Here is a 14508-nt window from a genome sequence, read left to right on the forward strand (position 1 = left end):
AAAAGGGATTCCCCAATTTCAAATGGACCAAATTTGAAGGGGGGGGTCTCCAATTTAAAGGAACCCAATTTGAGGGGGGGGGTCCCCAATTTGAAGAGGGGGGGGTCCCCAATTTGAAGAGGGGGGGGGTCCCCAATTTGAGGGGAGTCCCCAATTTAAAAGGGGAGGGATCCCAAATTTGAGGGGGGGGTCCCCAATTTCAAATAGATCCAATTCGAGGGGGGGGGTCCCAATTTAAAAGGGGAGGGGGTTCCCCAATTTGAAAGGGGAGGGATCCCGAATTTGAGAGGGGGGGGTCCCCAATTTTAAGAGGAGGGGGTTCCCCAATTTTAAGAGGGGGGGGGGGTCCCCAATTTAAAAGGGGAGGGATCCCCAATTTTAAGAGGGGGGGGGTCCCAATTTGAAAGGGGAGGGATCCCCAATTTTAAGAGGGGGGGGGTCCCCAATTTGAAAGGGGAGGGGTCCCCAATTTTAAGAGGGAGGGATCCCAAATTTTAAGAGGAGGGGGGTCCCCAATTTTAAGAGGGGGGTCCCCAATTTAAAAGGGGAGGGGTTCCCAATTTTAAGAGGGGGGTCCCCAATTTGAAAGGGGAGGGATCCCCAATTTGAAGAGGGGGGGGGGGCCCAATTTTAAGAGGGGGGGGGTCCCCAATTTGAAAGGGGAGGGGTCCCCAATTTTAAGAGGGAGGGATCCCAAATTTTAAGAGGAGGGGGGTCCCCAATTTTAAGAGGGGGGGGTCCCCAATTTAAAAGGGGAGGGGTTCCCAATTTTAAGAGGGGGGGTCCCCAATTTGAAAGGGGAGGGATCCCCAATTTGAAGAGGGGGGGGCCCCAATTTTAAGAGGAGGGGGGTCCCCAATTTAAAAGGGGAGGGATCCCCAATTTGAAAGGGGAGAGTTCCCCAATTTTAAGAGGGGGGTCCCCAATTTGGGGCGGATTTTTGGGGCCCCCCCCCCCCCCGCTCAGAGCGAGGTCTCGAGGCTGTGCAGCCGCCCCGGGGGGGGGCAGAAGAGCCCGGGGGGGGCGCGGGCCGTGGGGGGGGGTCTGTGGTTGTTGTTGCGATTTGGGGGGGGGGCGCGGATGGGCGGGGCCTCGCTCTCGGCGTCCGTGTCGTCGATCAGGGGGATGTCGCGGGTGTCCCCAAAAATCAGCTCGGCGTGGGGGGGCACCCCGAAAGGGCCCCCCCCCGCCCACGATCAGCCCCAGGGGGGGCTCCGGCCGGGGCAGGGGTGGGGGACCCCCCCCCAAATTGCTGCGGAAGGCGCGGACCACCCTCATCTGTGGGGGAGGGGAGAGAGAATGAGGGGGGGGGGCGTACCAAAAATAGGAAGTGACCCCCCCCCAAAAAAAATTAAAAAAAAATTTTAAAAATAAACAATTATTCTCCCCCCAAAAAAAAAAAATCCGCCCCCCTCCCAAAAAAAAATCCTTTCCCAAAAAAATCTTCCCCCCCAAAAAAAAAACCCTTTCCCAAAAAATTCCGCCCCCCAAACCCTCCCACAGTGTTTTCAACCCCGAATTGATTGGGAGGGGGGATGGGGGGACACCCCAAAAAATATAAAGTGACCCCCCCCCCCTAAAAAAAATCCCTCCCTTAACAATGCCCCCTAAAATAATCCTCCCCCCCTAAAAAATCCTCTACCTCAAAAAAATCCTCCCCAAAAATCCCACCCCAAAAAAATCCTCCCCAAAAAAAAATCCCCTCCCAAAAAAATCCTTTCCCAAAAATTCCCCCCCAAAAACATCCCAGAAAATTATTTCCCAAAATTTTAGGATTTTCCTCAAATTCTAGGATAAAAAGGGAATTTTGGGGGGCAGGAAAACCCAAACCCCCCAAAATCCTCCCCTAAAAGACCCCAAAACTCCCATTTTCCCTTTGGGACTTTCCAAATTTTGGGATTTTTCCCCGAATTTTTGGGATCTTCTCCCAGTTTTCGTGGCTTTTCCCAAATTTCAGGAATTTCCCCGCAGTTTTTGGGATCAGAGCCAGGAATTTTGGGGGGTGGGGTTATTTTGGGGAGGGGTCTCACCTGGGTCTGGATGCGGCTCAAGCCCCTGACCCACAGAACCTTCCCCCGGCGCAGCTCGGCCGCGTCCAGCTCGGCCTGGGTCAGCGTGGCCGGAGCCCTCGGACCACTGACCGCCCGCGGGGCCGGGGCACTGCGGCCCCCCCCGGGACACACACCAGCACCTGGGGACATTGGGGACACCTTGGGGACACCTTGGGGACACCCTGGGGACACCTTGGGGACACCTTGGGGACACCCGGGGTCAGTGGGAACACACTGGGGTCAGTGGGTTCAGCGTGGCCGGAGCCCTCGGACCACTGACCGCCCGCAGGGCCGGGGCACTGCGGCCCTCCGGGACACACACCAGCACCTGGGGACATTGGGGACATTGGGGACACCTTGGGGACACCCTGGGGACATTGGGGACACCCCTGTGACACCCCGGGGTCAGTGGGGTCAGTGTGGCCGGAGCCCTCGGACCACTGACCGACCGCCCGAGGGGCTGGGGCACTGCGGCCCTCCTGGGACACACACCAGCACCTGGGGACATTGGGGACATTGGGGGACACCTTGGGGACATTGGGGACACCTTGGGGACACCCCTGTGACACCACAGGGTCAGTGGGGTCAGTGTGGCCGGAGCCCTCGGACCACTGACCGCCCGCAGGGCCGGGGCACTGCGGCCCCCCCGGGACACACACCAGCACCTGGGGACATTGGGGACACCTTGGGGACATTGGGGACACCCTGGGGACATTGGGGACACCCTGGGGACACCCTGGGGACATTGGGGACACCCTGGGGACACCCTGGGGACATTCCGGGGTCAATGGGGTCACTCCAGGGTCAGTGTGGTCATCGGGCTCCGGCCACTCCGGCCACTGACCGCTCAAGTGGCCGGAGCACTGCAGCCGCCGGGGTCACACCCCGGGACCTTTGGGGACAGTGGGGACATCCTGGGGACATCCTGGGGACAATGAGGACAGTGGGGACATCCTGGGACAGTGGGGACATCCTGGGGACATCCTGGGGACAATGAGGACAGTGGGGACATCCTGGGGACAGTGGGGACATCCTGGGGACATCCTGGGGACAGTGGGGACAGTGGGGACATCCTGGGGACATCCTGGGGACAGTGGGGACAGTGGGGACATCCTGGGGACAGTGGGGACAGGGCGTCCCATGGAGCGTGGGGGGGTCCCCATGGGTCAGGGGGTTCTGTTGGGGGGGTCCTTTGGGCTCCCCAAGTTTGGGAATTCCGTGGGTCTGGGGTCTCACGGGTGGGGGTCCCCGGGTGGGCGGGGTCCTCCGGGTGGGCGGGGCTCCCTCCGGGTGGGCGGGGTCTCCGGGTGGGCGGGGTCTCCGTACCTGTCCCCAGACGAGCTCCCCCACGCCCACGAAGAGGCACCAGAGCCACTGCTCGGCGCTGAGGGGGGAGCAGCTGAAGGGCTTCCCCCCGAACTGCACGATCAGCACCTGGAGAGGGGACAGTGGGGGGGACATGAGGGTGACACACCACCCCCGACACCCCCGGCCAGCCCCGTGTCCCCACAACGTCCCCCACAATGTCCCACTGTGTCCCCACAGTGTCCCCCTGTGTCCCCACAGTGTCCCTATGGGGAGCAGCTGAAGGGCTTCCCCCCGATCTGCACGATCAGCACCTGGAGAGGGGACAATGGGGGGAGACATGAGGGGACACAGGAGGGGACACGGGGGTCACACACCCACCCGGACACCCCTGTGTCCCCCAAAATGTCCCCACAATGTCCCCACAGTGTCCCTATGGGGAGCAGCTGAAGGGCTCCCCCCGAACTGCGCGATCAGCACCTGCGGAGAGGACACGGGGCGGGAGGGGACACACGGGGACACGAGGGGGACACAGGTGGACGTAGGCGTGACAAGCCCCCCCAGATACTCCCCAGCCACCTCTGTGTCCCCAAAATGTCCCCACAATGTCCCCGTGTCCCACCTGCACGGCGAAGGTGCCCAGGACGATGGCGCAGAAGATGGGGTTGGCGCAGACGCCCTCGAAGACGTTCCTGTGTGTCCCCATGTGTGTCCCCATGTCCCCACATGTCCCCAGGTGTCCCCAGATGTCCCCATGTCCCACCTGCACGGCGAAGGTGCCCAGGACAATGGCACAGAAGATGGGGTTGGCGCAGACGCCCTCGAAGACGTTCCTGTGTGTCCCCATGTGTGTCCCCCATGTCCCCACATGTCCCCACGTGTCCCCACATGTCCCCAGGTGTCCCCAGGTGTCCCCGTGTCCCACCTGCACGGCGAAGGTGCCCAGGACGATGGCGCAGAAGATGGGGTTGGCGCAGACGCCCTCGAAGACGTTCCTCTCGCCGTGCAGCTTGCGCGCGTTGAGCTCGTTGAAGAGCTGCATCAGCACGAACGTGTTGAAGATGATGGTGAAGTGCTCCGAGGGCGGCGCGTGCAGCGGGGCGGCGCGGCCGCTGTCGATGTCAAACAGCACCTCCCCTGTGACAGGGGACACGTGGGGACATGGTGGGACACCCCTGGGGACACCCTTAGGGACATGGGGATACTCATGGGGACACCCATGGGGAACACCCTTGGGGACATGGGGACACCCATGGGGACAGCGCTGCTCCAAGGGCAGCATGGCCGCTGTCGATGTCAAACAGCACCTCCCCTGTGACAGGGACACGTGGGGACATGGGGACACCCCTGGGGACATGGGGATACTCATGGAGACACCCTTGGGGACATGGGGATACTCATGGGGACACCCCTGGGGACATGGGGATACTCATGGGGACATGGGGATACTCATGGGGACACCCCTGGGGACATGGGGATACTCATGGGGACACCCCTGGGGACATGGGGATACTCATGGGGGACATGGGGATACTCATGGGGACACCCCTGGGGACATGGGGATACTCATGGGGGACATGGGGATACTCATGGGGACACCCCTGGGGACATGGGGATACTCATGGGGACATGGGGATACTCATGGGGACACCCCTGGGGACATGGGGATACTCATGGGGACACCCCCTGGGGACATGGGGATACTCATGGGGACATGGGGATACTCATGGGGACACCCATGGGGACACCTTTAGGGACATGGGGACACCCGTGGGGACATGAGGACACTCATGGGGACACCCATGGGGGGTGAACACCCCTTGGGGACATGGGGACACCCCTGGGGACAGCGCTGCTCCAAGGGCAGCGTGGCCGCTGTCGATGGCAAACAGCACCTCCCCTGTGGGGACATGGGGACAGGGACATGGGGACACTCGTGGGGACACCCCTGGGGACATGGGGATACTCATGGGGACACCCATGGGGAACACCCTTGGGGACATGGGGACACCCCTGGGGACACCCTTGGGGACATGGGGACACTCATGGGGACACCTTTAGGGACATGGGGACACCCGTGGGGACAGCGCTGCTCCAAGGGCAGTGTGTGCAGGGGGGTGGCACGGCCGCTGTCGATGTCAAACAGCGCCTCACCTGCGGGGACACGGGGACAGGGACATGGGGACACCCCTGGGGACACCCTTGGGGACATGGGGACACCTTGGGGACACTCATAGGGACACTCGTGGGGACACCCCTGGGGACAGCGCTGCTCCGAGGGCGGCGCGGCCGCTGTCCATGTCAAACAGCACCTCCCCTGTGGGGACACATGGGGACATGGGACAGGGACATGGGGACACTCACACCTGTGGAGACATGGGGACACTCATGGGGACATGGCCATGGCTGTGGTCATCCTCTGTGTCCATTGTCCCCTGTCCCCAGTGTCACTGACCGGCCAAGAGCAGGGTGAAGATGACCAGCAGCAGATAGAGGTGTGTCCCACCATGTCCCACCATGTCCCACCATGTCCCCATGGGTTCCCATCACCTGGATGTCCCCATGACTGACCGGCAAAGAGCAGGGTGAAGATGACCAGCAGGTGGGGATGACCAGAAGGGGATGTGTCCCACCATGTCCCCATGGGTTCCCACCACGTCTCCATGGGTTCCCATGGATTTCCATGGGTTCCCATCATGACTGACCGGCGAAGAGCAGGGCGAAGACGACCAGCAGCTGGTAGGGCATGTGTCCCACCATGTCCCCATGCGTTTCCACCATGTTCCCATGGATTCCCATGGGTTCCCATCACCTGTCCCTAGTGTCACTGACCGGCGAAGATGACCAGCAGCTGGTAGAGGTGTGTCCCACCACGTCCCCATGGGTTCCCACCACGTCCCCATGGGTTCCCATGGATTCCCATGGGTTCCATCACCTGGATGTCCCCATGACTGACCGGCGAAGAGCAGGGTGAAGATGACCAGCAGGTGGGGATGACCAGAAGGGGATGTGTCCCACCATGTCCCCATGGGTTCCCACCATGTCCCCATGGGTTCCCATGGGTTCCCATCACCTGGATGTCCCCATGACTGACCGGCAAAGAGCAGGGTGAAGATGACCAGCAGCTGGTAGAGGTGTGTCCCACCATGTCCCACCATGTCCCCATGGGTTCCCACCACGTCTCCATGGGTTCCCATGGATTTCCATGGGTTCCCACCATGACTGACCGGCGAAGAGCAGGGTGAAGACGACCAGCAGCTGGTAGAGGTGTGTCCCACCATGTCCCACCATGTCCCCATGGGTTCCCACCATGTCCCCATGGGTTCCCATCACCTGGATGTCCCCATGACTGACCGGCGAAGAGCAGGGTGAAGATGACCAGCAGCTGGTAGGCGGCGTGGCCCAGGATGTTGCGCAGCATGGTGCCCGACACCAGCGGGTGGTCGCGGCCGTAGGGCCGGCGCAGCAGCAGCGCCTCCGTGGGCGGCTCCGTGGCCAGAGCCAGCGAGGCCAAGGTGTCCATGATGAGGTTCACCCAGAGCATCTGCACCGCCTTCAGCGGAGAGTCCTGCGGACAGGTGGGCACAGGTGGGCACAGGTGGGACAGGTGAGACAGGTGGCATCAGGTGAGCTCAGGTGGGATGAGAGGAATGGGACAGGTGGGCACAGGCCAAGGTGTCCATGATCAGGTTCACCCAGAGCATCTGCACCGCCTTCAGTGGAGAGTCCTGCAGACAGGTGGGCTCAGGTGGGCACAGGTGGGATCAGGGGAATGGGACAAGTGGGCACAGGTGAGCTCAGAGGAATGGGAGAGGTGGGCACAGGTGAGCTCAGGTGGGCACAGGCCAGCGAGGCCAAGGTGTCCATGATGACGTTCACCCACAGCATCTGCACCACCTTCATTGGAGAGTCCTACGGACAGGTGGGACAGGTGAGACAGGTGGGCACAGGTGAGCTCAGAGGAATGGGACAGATGGGCACAGGTGAGCTCAGGTGGGCACAGGTGGGCTCAAGTGACCTCAGGTGGGCTCAGAGGAATGGCACAGGTGGGGACAGAGGGATGGGACAGGTGGGCACAGGGGGACTGTGTGATTCGGACCCAGGCGACCCCACCTGCTCAGGTGACCCCTCACCTGCATGATGCACGTACCAGTGCCAGCCACCATGATGGCCACCATCCTACCCAGGTAAATCCCACCTGTCCTTATGTCCCACCTGCCCAGGTGAGCTCACCTGTGTGATGCACGCCCCGGTGAAGGCCACGATGACCATCCCCATGTCCCACCTGTCCCACCTGGCCAGGTGAGCTCACCTGTGTGATGCAGGCCCCGGTGAAGGCCACGATGACCATTCCCCCCATGTCCCACCTGGCCAGGTGAGCTCACCTGTGTGATGCACGCCCGGTGAAGGCCACGATGACCATCCCCATGTCCCACCTGGCCAGGTGAGCTCACCTGTGTGATGCAGGCCCCGGTGAAGGCCACGATGACGGCCACCACGTTGACGGTGAGCTGGAACTGCAGGAACTTGGCGATGCTGTCGTAGACGTTGCGGCCCCACATGACGGCCTTGACGATGCTCGAGAAGTTGTCGTCGGTCAGGATGATGTCCGAGGCCTCCTTGGCCACGTCCGTGCCCGCGATGCCCTGGGGGACACGGACAGGTGACACCCAGGTGGGCACAGGTGACACCCAGGTGACCACACCAATGAGGAACCCCATGGTAGATCCTCCAGGTGACACCAAGGTGGATGAGGGGACAGGATGATGTCCGAGGCCTCCTTGGCTACGTCCATGCCCGCGTTGCCCTGGGGGACACGGACAGGTGACACCCAGGTGGGCACAGGTGACACCCAGGGATGGGGAACCCCATGGTGGATCCCCAAGGTGACACCAAGGTGACACCAAGGTGACCCCAAATGGGTGAGGGGATGTCCGAGGCCTCCTTGGCCACATCCATGCCCGCGATGCCCTTGGGGACACGGACAGGTGACACCCAGGTGGGCACAGGTGACACCCAGATGGCCACAGGGATGAGGAACCCCATGGTGGATCCCCAAGGTGACACCAAGGTGACACCAAGGTGACCCCAAAAGGGTGAGGGGATGTCCGAGGCCTCCTTGGCCACGTCCGTGCCCGCGATGCCCTTGGGGACACGGACAGGTGACACCCAGGTGGGCCACAGGTGACACCCAGGGATGGGGAACCCCATGGTGGATCCCCAAGGTGACATCAAGGTGACACCAAGGTGACCCCAAATGGGTGAGGGGATGTCCGAGGCCTCCTTGGCCACGTCCGTGCCCGCAATGCCCTGGGGGACACCGACAGGTGACACCCAGGTGACACCCAGGTGACCCCAAGGTGACCCCAAGGTAACCCCAAGGTGGCCACAGGGATGAGGAACCCCATGGTGGATCCCCAAGGTGACACCAAGGTGACCCCAAAAGGGTGAGGGGATGTCCGAGGCCTCCTTGGCCACGTCCGTGCCCGCGATGCCCTGGGGACATCGACAGGTGACACCCAGGTGACACCCAGGTGACCCCAAGGTGACCCCAAGGTGGCCACAGGGATGAGGAACCTCATGGGAGACCCCCAAGGTGACCCCAAGGTGACCCCAAGGTGACCCCCAGGTGACCACAGCGATGGGAGGGGTCCCCATTTTGGGAGAGGGAGATCTGGAGGCTTGGGGGGTCCCATTTGCAGGGAGGGTCTTGAGAGTCCAAATTTGGGGAGGGGTCTCAGGAATCCCAGAATCTCAGGAGTGGGGTTCTGGGGGTCCCAATTAGGAAGGATTTTCCCATTTTGGGGAGGGGTCTTGATATTTGGGGAGGGGTCTCCAGAATGCAAATTTGGAGTGGGGTTCTGGGGGTCCCATTTTGGGGAGGGGTCCCATTTTGAGGTCCCAGTATTTGGGGAGGGGTCTCCAGAATCCCATTATGAGGAGGGGTTCCGGGGGGTTCCCAGTCCAGGAGGGTCCTCAAGGGTCGCATTTCAAGGGGGGTCACATTTTGGGGAGGGTTCTCATTTTGGGGAGGGGTCCCATTTTGGGGAGGGGTCCTGCTATTTGGGGAGAGGTTCTGGGGGTCCCAATCCAGGAGGGTTCTCAAGGGTCGCATTTCAAGGGGGTCACATTTTGGGGAGGGGTCCCGCTATTTGAGGAGAGGTCCTATTTTGAGGAGGGGTCCCATTTTGAGGAGGGGTCCTGCTATTTGGGGAGGGTTCCCATTTTGGGGAGGGGTCCCGCTGTGTGGGGAGGGGCCCCGCTGTTTGGGGAGGGGTCCCATTTTGAGGAGAGGTCCTATTTTGTGGAAGGGTCCCATTTCGGGGAGGTGTCCCGCAATTTGGGGAGGGGTCCCGCTATTTGGGGAGGGGTCCCGCAATTTGGGGAGGGGTCCCGCAATTTGGGGAGGGGGCGTTACCATGGCGAACCCCACGTCGGCCTTTTTGAGGGCGGGGCCGTCGTTGGTGCCATCGCCGGTGACAGCCACGACCTGGCGCTGGTCCCCGATGGTGCTGTCGATGATCCCTGGGCACGGGGGGGGACAGGTGAGACCCCCAGACCCCCCCGAGACCCCCCGGGACCCTCGGGACCCCTCCCCAAATTCGCACCTTTCACCAGGGTGTGTTTGTCGGTGGGCGATGACCGAGCCAGGACCCTCAGCTTGGGCCACACCTTGTCCAGGCGCTCCTGCTCCACCTGGGGGGAACTGGGGGGGTGAGACCCCCGGGGACCCCCCCAGGGACACCCCGAGACCCCCAAGGACACTCAGGGGACAACCAGGGACCCCTCAGGGTCACCTGAACCCCCCCAGGGTCACCTGAACCACCCCAGACATCCCCACACACCTTGGCCAGGCGCTCCTGCTCCACCTGGGGGGAACTGGGGGGGTGAGACCCCCGGGGACCCCCCCAGGGACACCTCGGGACCCCCAGGGACCCCTCAGGGTCACCTGAACCCCCCCAGGGTCACCTGAACCCCCTCAGACATCCCCACACACCTTGGCCAGGTGCTCCTGATCTTCCTGGGGAGGGGGGGGGGTGAGACCCCCGGGGACCCCCCCAGAGATCCCCCCAGTGTCCCCCAGTGTCCCCAGCGACCCCCATTGACCCCCGTCCCTGTCCCTGTCCTTCCCAGTGTCCCCAATCCCCATCCCAGTGTCCCCAGTGTCCCCAGTGTCCCCAGTGTCCCCAGTCCCCATCCCAGTGTCCCCAATCTCACTCCCAGTGTCCCCAGTGTCCCCCATTGTCCCCAGTCCCCATCCCAGTGTCCCCAGTGTCCCCCAGTGTCCCCAGGACCACCTCTCCGCGGTCGTTGCGGATGTGCCGGTTGAAGTCCTTCCCCTCCGGGCACAGCCAGTGTCCCCCAGTGTCCCCAATCCCGTTCCCAGTGTCCCCCAGTGTCCCCAGTTCCCATCCCAGTGTCCCCCAGTGTCCCCAATCCCCATCCCAGTGTCCCCAGTGTCCCCAGTGTCCCCAGGGCCACCTCTCCGCGGTCGTTGCGGATGCGCCGGTTGAAGTCCTTCCCCTCCAGGCACAGCCAGTGTCCCCCAGTGTCCCCAGTTCCCATCCCAGTGTCCCCCAGTGTCCCCAATCCCCATCCCAGTGTCCCCAGTGTCCCCAGTGTCCCCAGGGCCACCTCTCCGCGGTCGTTGCGGATGCGCCGGTTGAAGTCCTTCCCCTCCAGGCACAGCCAGTCGCCGCCGCCGCCCGCGGGGAGGATGCCGCACTTGGCGGCGATGGCGCGCGCCGTGTCCAGGTTGTCGCCCGTCACCATCCGCACCGTGATCCCCGCGCGCTGGCACTTCCGGATGGCCTCGGGCACCTGCCACACGCACTGTCCCCGCGCTGTCCCCCCGGTGTCCCCGCGGTGCCGCCCTCCTGTCCCCCCGGTGTCCCCGGTGTCCCCGCGGTGCCACTCTCCTGTCCCCGGTGTCCCCGCAGTGCCGCCCTCCTGTCCCCGGTGTCCCCAGTGTCCCCACGGTGCCGCCCTCCTATCCCCGGTGTCCCCGCAGTGCCACCCTCCTGTCCCTGGTGTCCCCGCGGTGCCGCCCTCCTGTCCCCGGTGTCCCCGGTGTCCCCGCAGTGCCACCCTCCTGTCCCCGGTGTCCCCGCAGTGCCGCCCTCCTGTCCCCGGTGTCCCCGGTGTCCCCGCAGTGCCGCCCTCCTGTCCCCGGTGTCCCCGCGGTGCCGCCCTCCTGTCCCCGGTGTCCCCGCGGTGCCACCCTCCTGTCCCCGGTGTCTCCATTCCCCCCCATGTCCCTCATCCCCGTGTCCCCAGTGTCACCCCATGTCCCCATGTCCCCACATCCACCATGTCCCCCCATGTCCCCCCCACATCCCCATGTCCCCCCATGTCCCCAGTGTCCCCGCATGTCCCCCCCACGTCCCTATTTCCCCTCCATGTCCCCCCATGTCCCCACGCCCCCCATGTCCCCTTTGTCCCAATGTCCCCACATCCCTCCCATATCGCCACACACCCGCCATGTCCCCATGTCCCCACAGCCCCCATGTCCCCACGTCCCCATTTCCCCCCCCATGTCCCCTCATGTCCCCACGCCCCCCATGGCCCCTTTGTTCCCATTTCCCCCCACGTCCCAATGTCCCCCCCAAGTCCCCATGTCCCCTCATGTCCCCACAACCCCCAATGTCCCCATGTGCCCCCATGTCCCCATGTCCCCACATCCCTCCCATATCGCCACACACCCCCCATGTCCCCAATGTCCCCCATGTCCCCATTTCCCCCCCATGTCCCCAATGTCCCCATTTCCCCCCCATGTCCCCTTTGTCCCAATGTCCCCACATCCCCCCATATCCCCACACTCCCTCCATGTCCCCAATGTCCCCCCCATGTCCCCCCCACATCCCCCCAATGTCCCCGCACACCTCGGGCCGCACGGGGTCCTCGATGCCCACGATGGCGATGCAGGTGAGCTCCCCGACCACGTCCCCCCGTGTCCCCAATGTCCCCACGCCCCCCCATGTCCCCATGTCCCCCCCATGTCCCCACACGCCCCCCATTTCCCCACACGCCCCCATGTCCCCACACCCCCCATTTCCCCCCCATGTCCCCATGTCCCCCCCATGTCCCCACACCCCCCATTTCCCCCCCATGTCCCCATGTACCCCCATGTTCCCACGCCCCCCCACTTCCCGATTTCCCCCCATGTCCCCACACCCCCCGTTTCCCCCCATGTCCCCATGTCCCCCCCATGTCCCCACACCCCCCATGTCCCCATTTCCCCCCCATGTCCCCACACCCCCCATTTCCCCCCCATGTCCCCACACCCCCCATGTCCCCCCCATGTCCCCATGTCCCCCCCATGTCCCCACGCCCCCCATTTCCCCCCATGTCCCCATGTCCCCACACCCCCCATTTCCCCCCCATGTCCCCATTTCCCCCCCATGTCCCCACACCCCCCATTTTCCCCCCATGTCCCCATTTCCCCCCCATGTCCCCACACCCCCCATTTCCCCCCCATTTCCCCCCCATGTCCCCACGCCCCCCCTGTCCCCGCACACCTCGGGCCGCACGGGGTCCTCGATGCCCACGATGGCGATGCAGGTGAGCTCCCCGACCACGGCGGCCTCGTCGTCCCAGGGGGGCTCGGGCCGGGCGGGGAAGTCGCGGAAGGCGAGGGCGAGGGTCCGCAGCCCCCCGGCCGCCATCGGCTCCACCACGCGCCGCACCAGCTCCTCCCGCTCCGGCCCGCCCAGCGCCCGCGGGGCGCCCCCCGCGTCCAGCAGCGAGGTACACCTGGAGGGGAGGGGACAGGTGAGATACGGGGGGGGACAGGTGAGTCACGGGGGGGACAGGTGAGGGGTTATGGGACCCCCCCGCGTCCAGCAGCGAGGTACACCTGGAGGAGGGGGGACAGGTGAGTCACGGGGGGGACAGGCGAGGGGTTATGGGACCCCCCCCCCCGTATCCAGCATGGACGTGCACCCGGAGGGGGGGGGGGGAAGGACAGGTGAGTTGGGGGGGACAGGTGGGTCAGGGGAGGGGGCTCAGGGGGCAGGGGAGAGGGTTATGGGGCCAGGGGAGGGGGCTCTGGGTGTTCCAGGTGAGTCAGGGGGGGTCAGGGAAGGGGGGGGGCTATGGGACCCCCCCCCCCGTGTCCAGCATCGAGGTACACCTGGGGCGGGGGGGGGGGGAGGGGACAGGTGAGTCGGGGGGGACAGGTGAGTCACGGGAGGGGGCTCCCTCCCCCAGGCTGGCACCCATGGCCCTGCCTGCCCAGGTGTGCCCCCAGGTGTGCCCCCCTCACCTGCGCAGCACCATCTCGGAGGTGCCCTTGCAGAGCAGCCGGTACCTTGCTCATGGCCCTACCTGTCCCCAGGTGTGCCCCCAGGTGTGTGCCCAGGTGTGTGCCCAGGTGCGCCCCCCTCACCTGCGCAGCACCATCTCGGAGGCGCCCTTGCAGAACAGCTGGTACCATCCCCCCTGGGCCGGCACCCATGTCCCTACCTGCCCCCAGGTGTGCCCAGGTGCCCCCAGGTGTGTGCCCAGGTGCGCCCCCCTCACCTGCGCAGCACCATCTCGGAGGCGCCCTTGCAGAAGAGCCGGTACCCCCCCCTCGGGCCGGCGCGTCACCGTGCTCATGGATTTGCGCTCCGAGTTGAAGGTGAACACCTTGACCAGGTGCTCCTCGGGCACCTGCGCCCGCTCGGCCTCGGGGTCGCGGCCCAGCGCCAGCGCCAGCCCCAGCAGGGCACACTCGGTCTTGTTGCCCACGTGGCGAGGGAGGGCCCCGGGCGCCTCGGGGGGCTGCAAACGGGGACAGGTGAGGGGACAGGTGAGAGGGGCAGGTAAAGGAGGCAGTAAAGGGGGCAGTAAAGGGGGCAGGTAAAGCACAGGGACAGGTGAGGGGACAGGTAAAGGGTGGGGGGCAGGTAAAGGCAGGAAGAGATGAGGGGGGCAGGTAAAGGGGGCAGGGCAGGTAAAGGGGGCAGATGAGGGGGCAGGTGAGGGGGGCAGGTAAATGGGGCAGGTAAAGGGGGTGGGAGGGCAGGTAAAGGGGGCAGGCGAGGGGGGCAGGTAAATGGGGGAGGTAAAGGGGCAGGGGGCAGGTAAAAAGGACAGGGGCAGGTAAAGGGGGGTGGGAGGGCAGGTAAAGGGGGCAGGTAAAGGGGGTGGGAGCAGATAAAGGGGGGAG

The 14508-nt window shown here is 64.2% G+C and overlaps 1 protein-coding gene across 1 annotated transcript in view; it reads right to left on the minus strand.

Moving 5' to 3' along the window:
- ATP2B3 (ATPase plasma membrane Ca2+ transporting 3) overlaps positions 1–14508 on the minus strand; it is a 39219-nt gene that overhangs the window by 16188 nt on the left and 8523 nt on the right. Inside the window, 14 exon segments of the mRNA XM_058822314.1 lie at positions 1032–1151; positions 1195–1278; positions 2031–2160; positions 2497–2549; positions 3378–3485; positions 4282–4493; positions 6711–6924; positions 7811–8002; positions 9775–9881; positions 9965–10052; positions 10992–11177; positions 12875–13109; positions 13878–13927; positions 13929–14120. Of these exon segments, the coding sequence (XP_058678297.1) occupies positions 1032–1151; positions 1195–1278; positions 2031–2160; positions 2497–2549; positions 3378–3485; positions 4282–4493; positions 6711–6924; positions 7811–8002; positions 9775–9881; positions 9965–10052; positions 10992–11177; positions 12875–13109; positions 13878–13927; positions 13929–14120 (1971 nt within the window).

This window comes from Ammospiza caudacuta, chromosome 32 (assembly GCF_027887145.1).
Source record: "Ammospiza caudacuta isolate bAmmCau1 chromosome 32, bAmmCau1.pri, whole genome shotgun sequence".
NCBI classification, from domain to species: Eukaryota; Metazoa; Chordata; class Aves; order Passeriformes; family Passerellidae; genus Ammospiza; species Ammospiza caudacuta.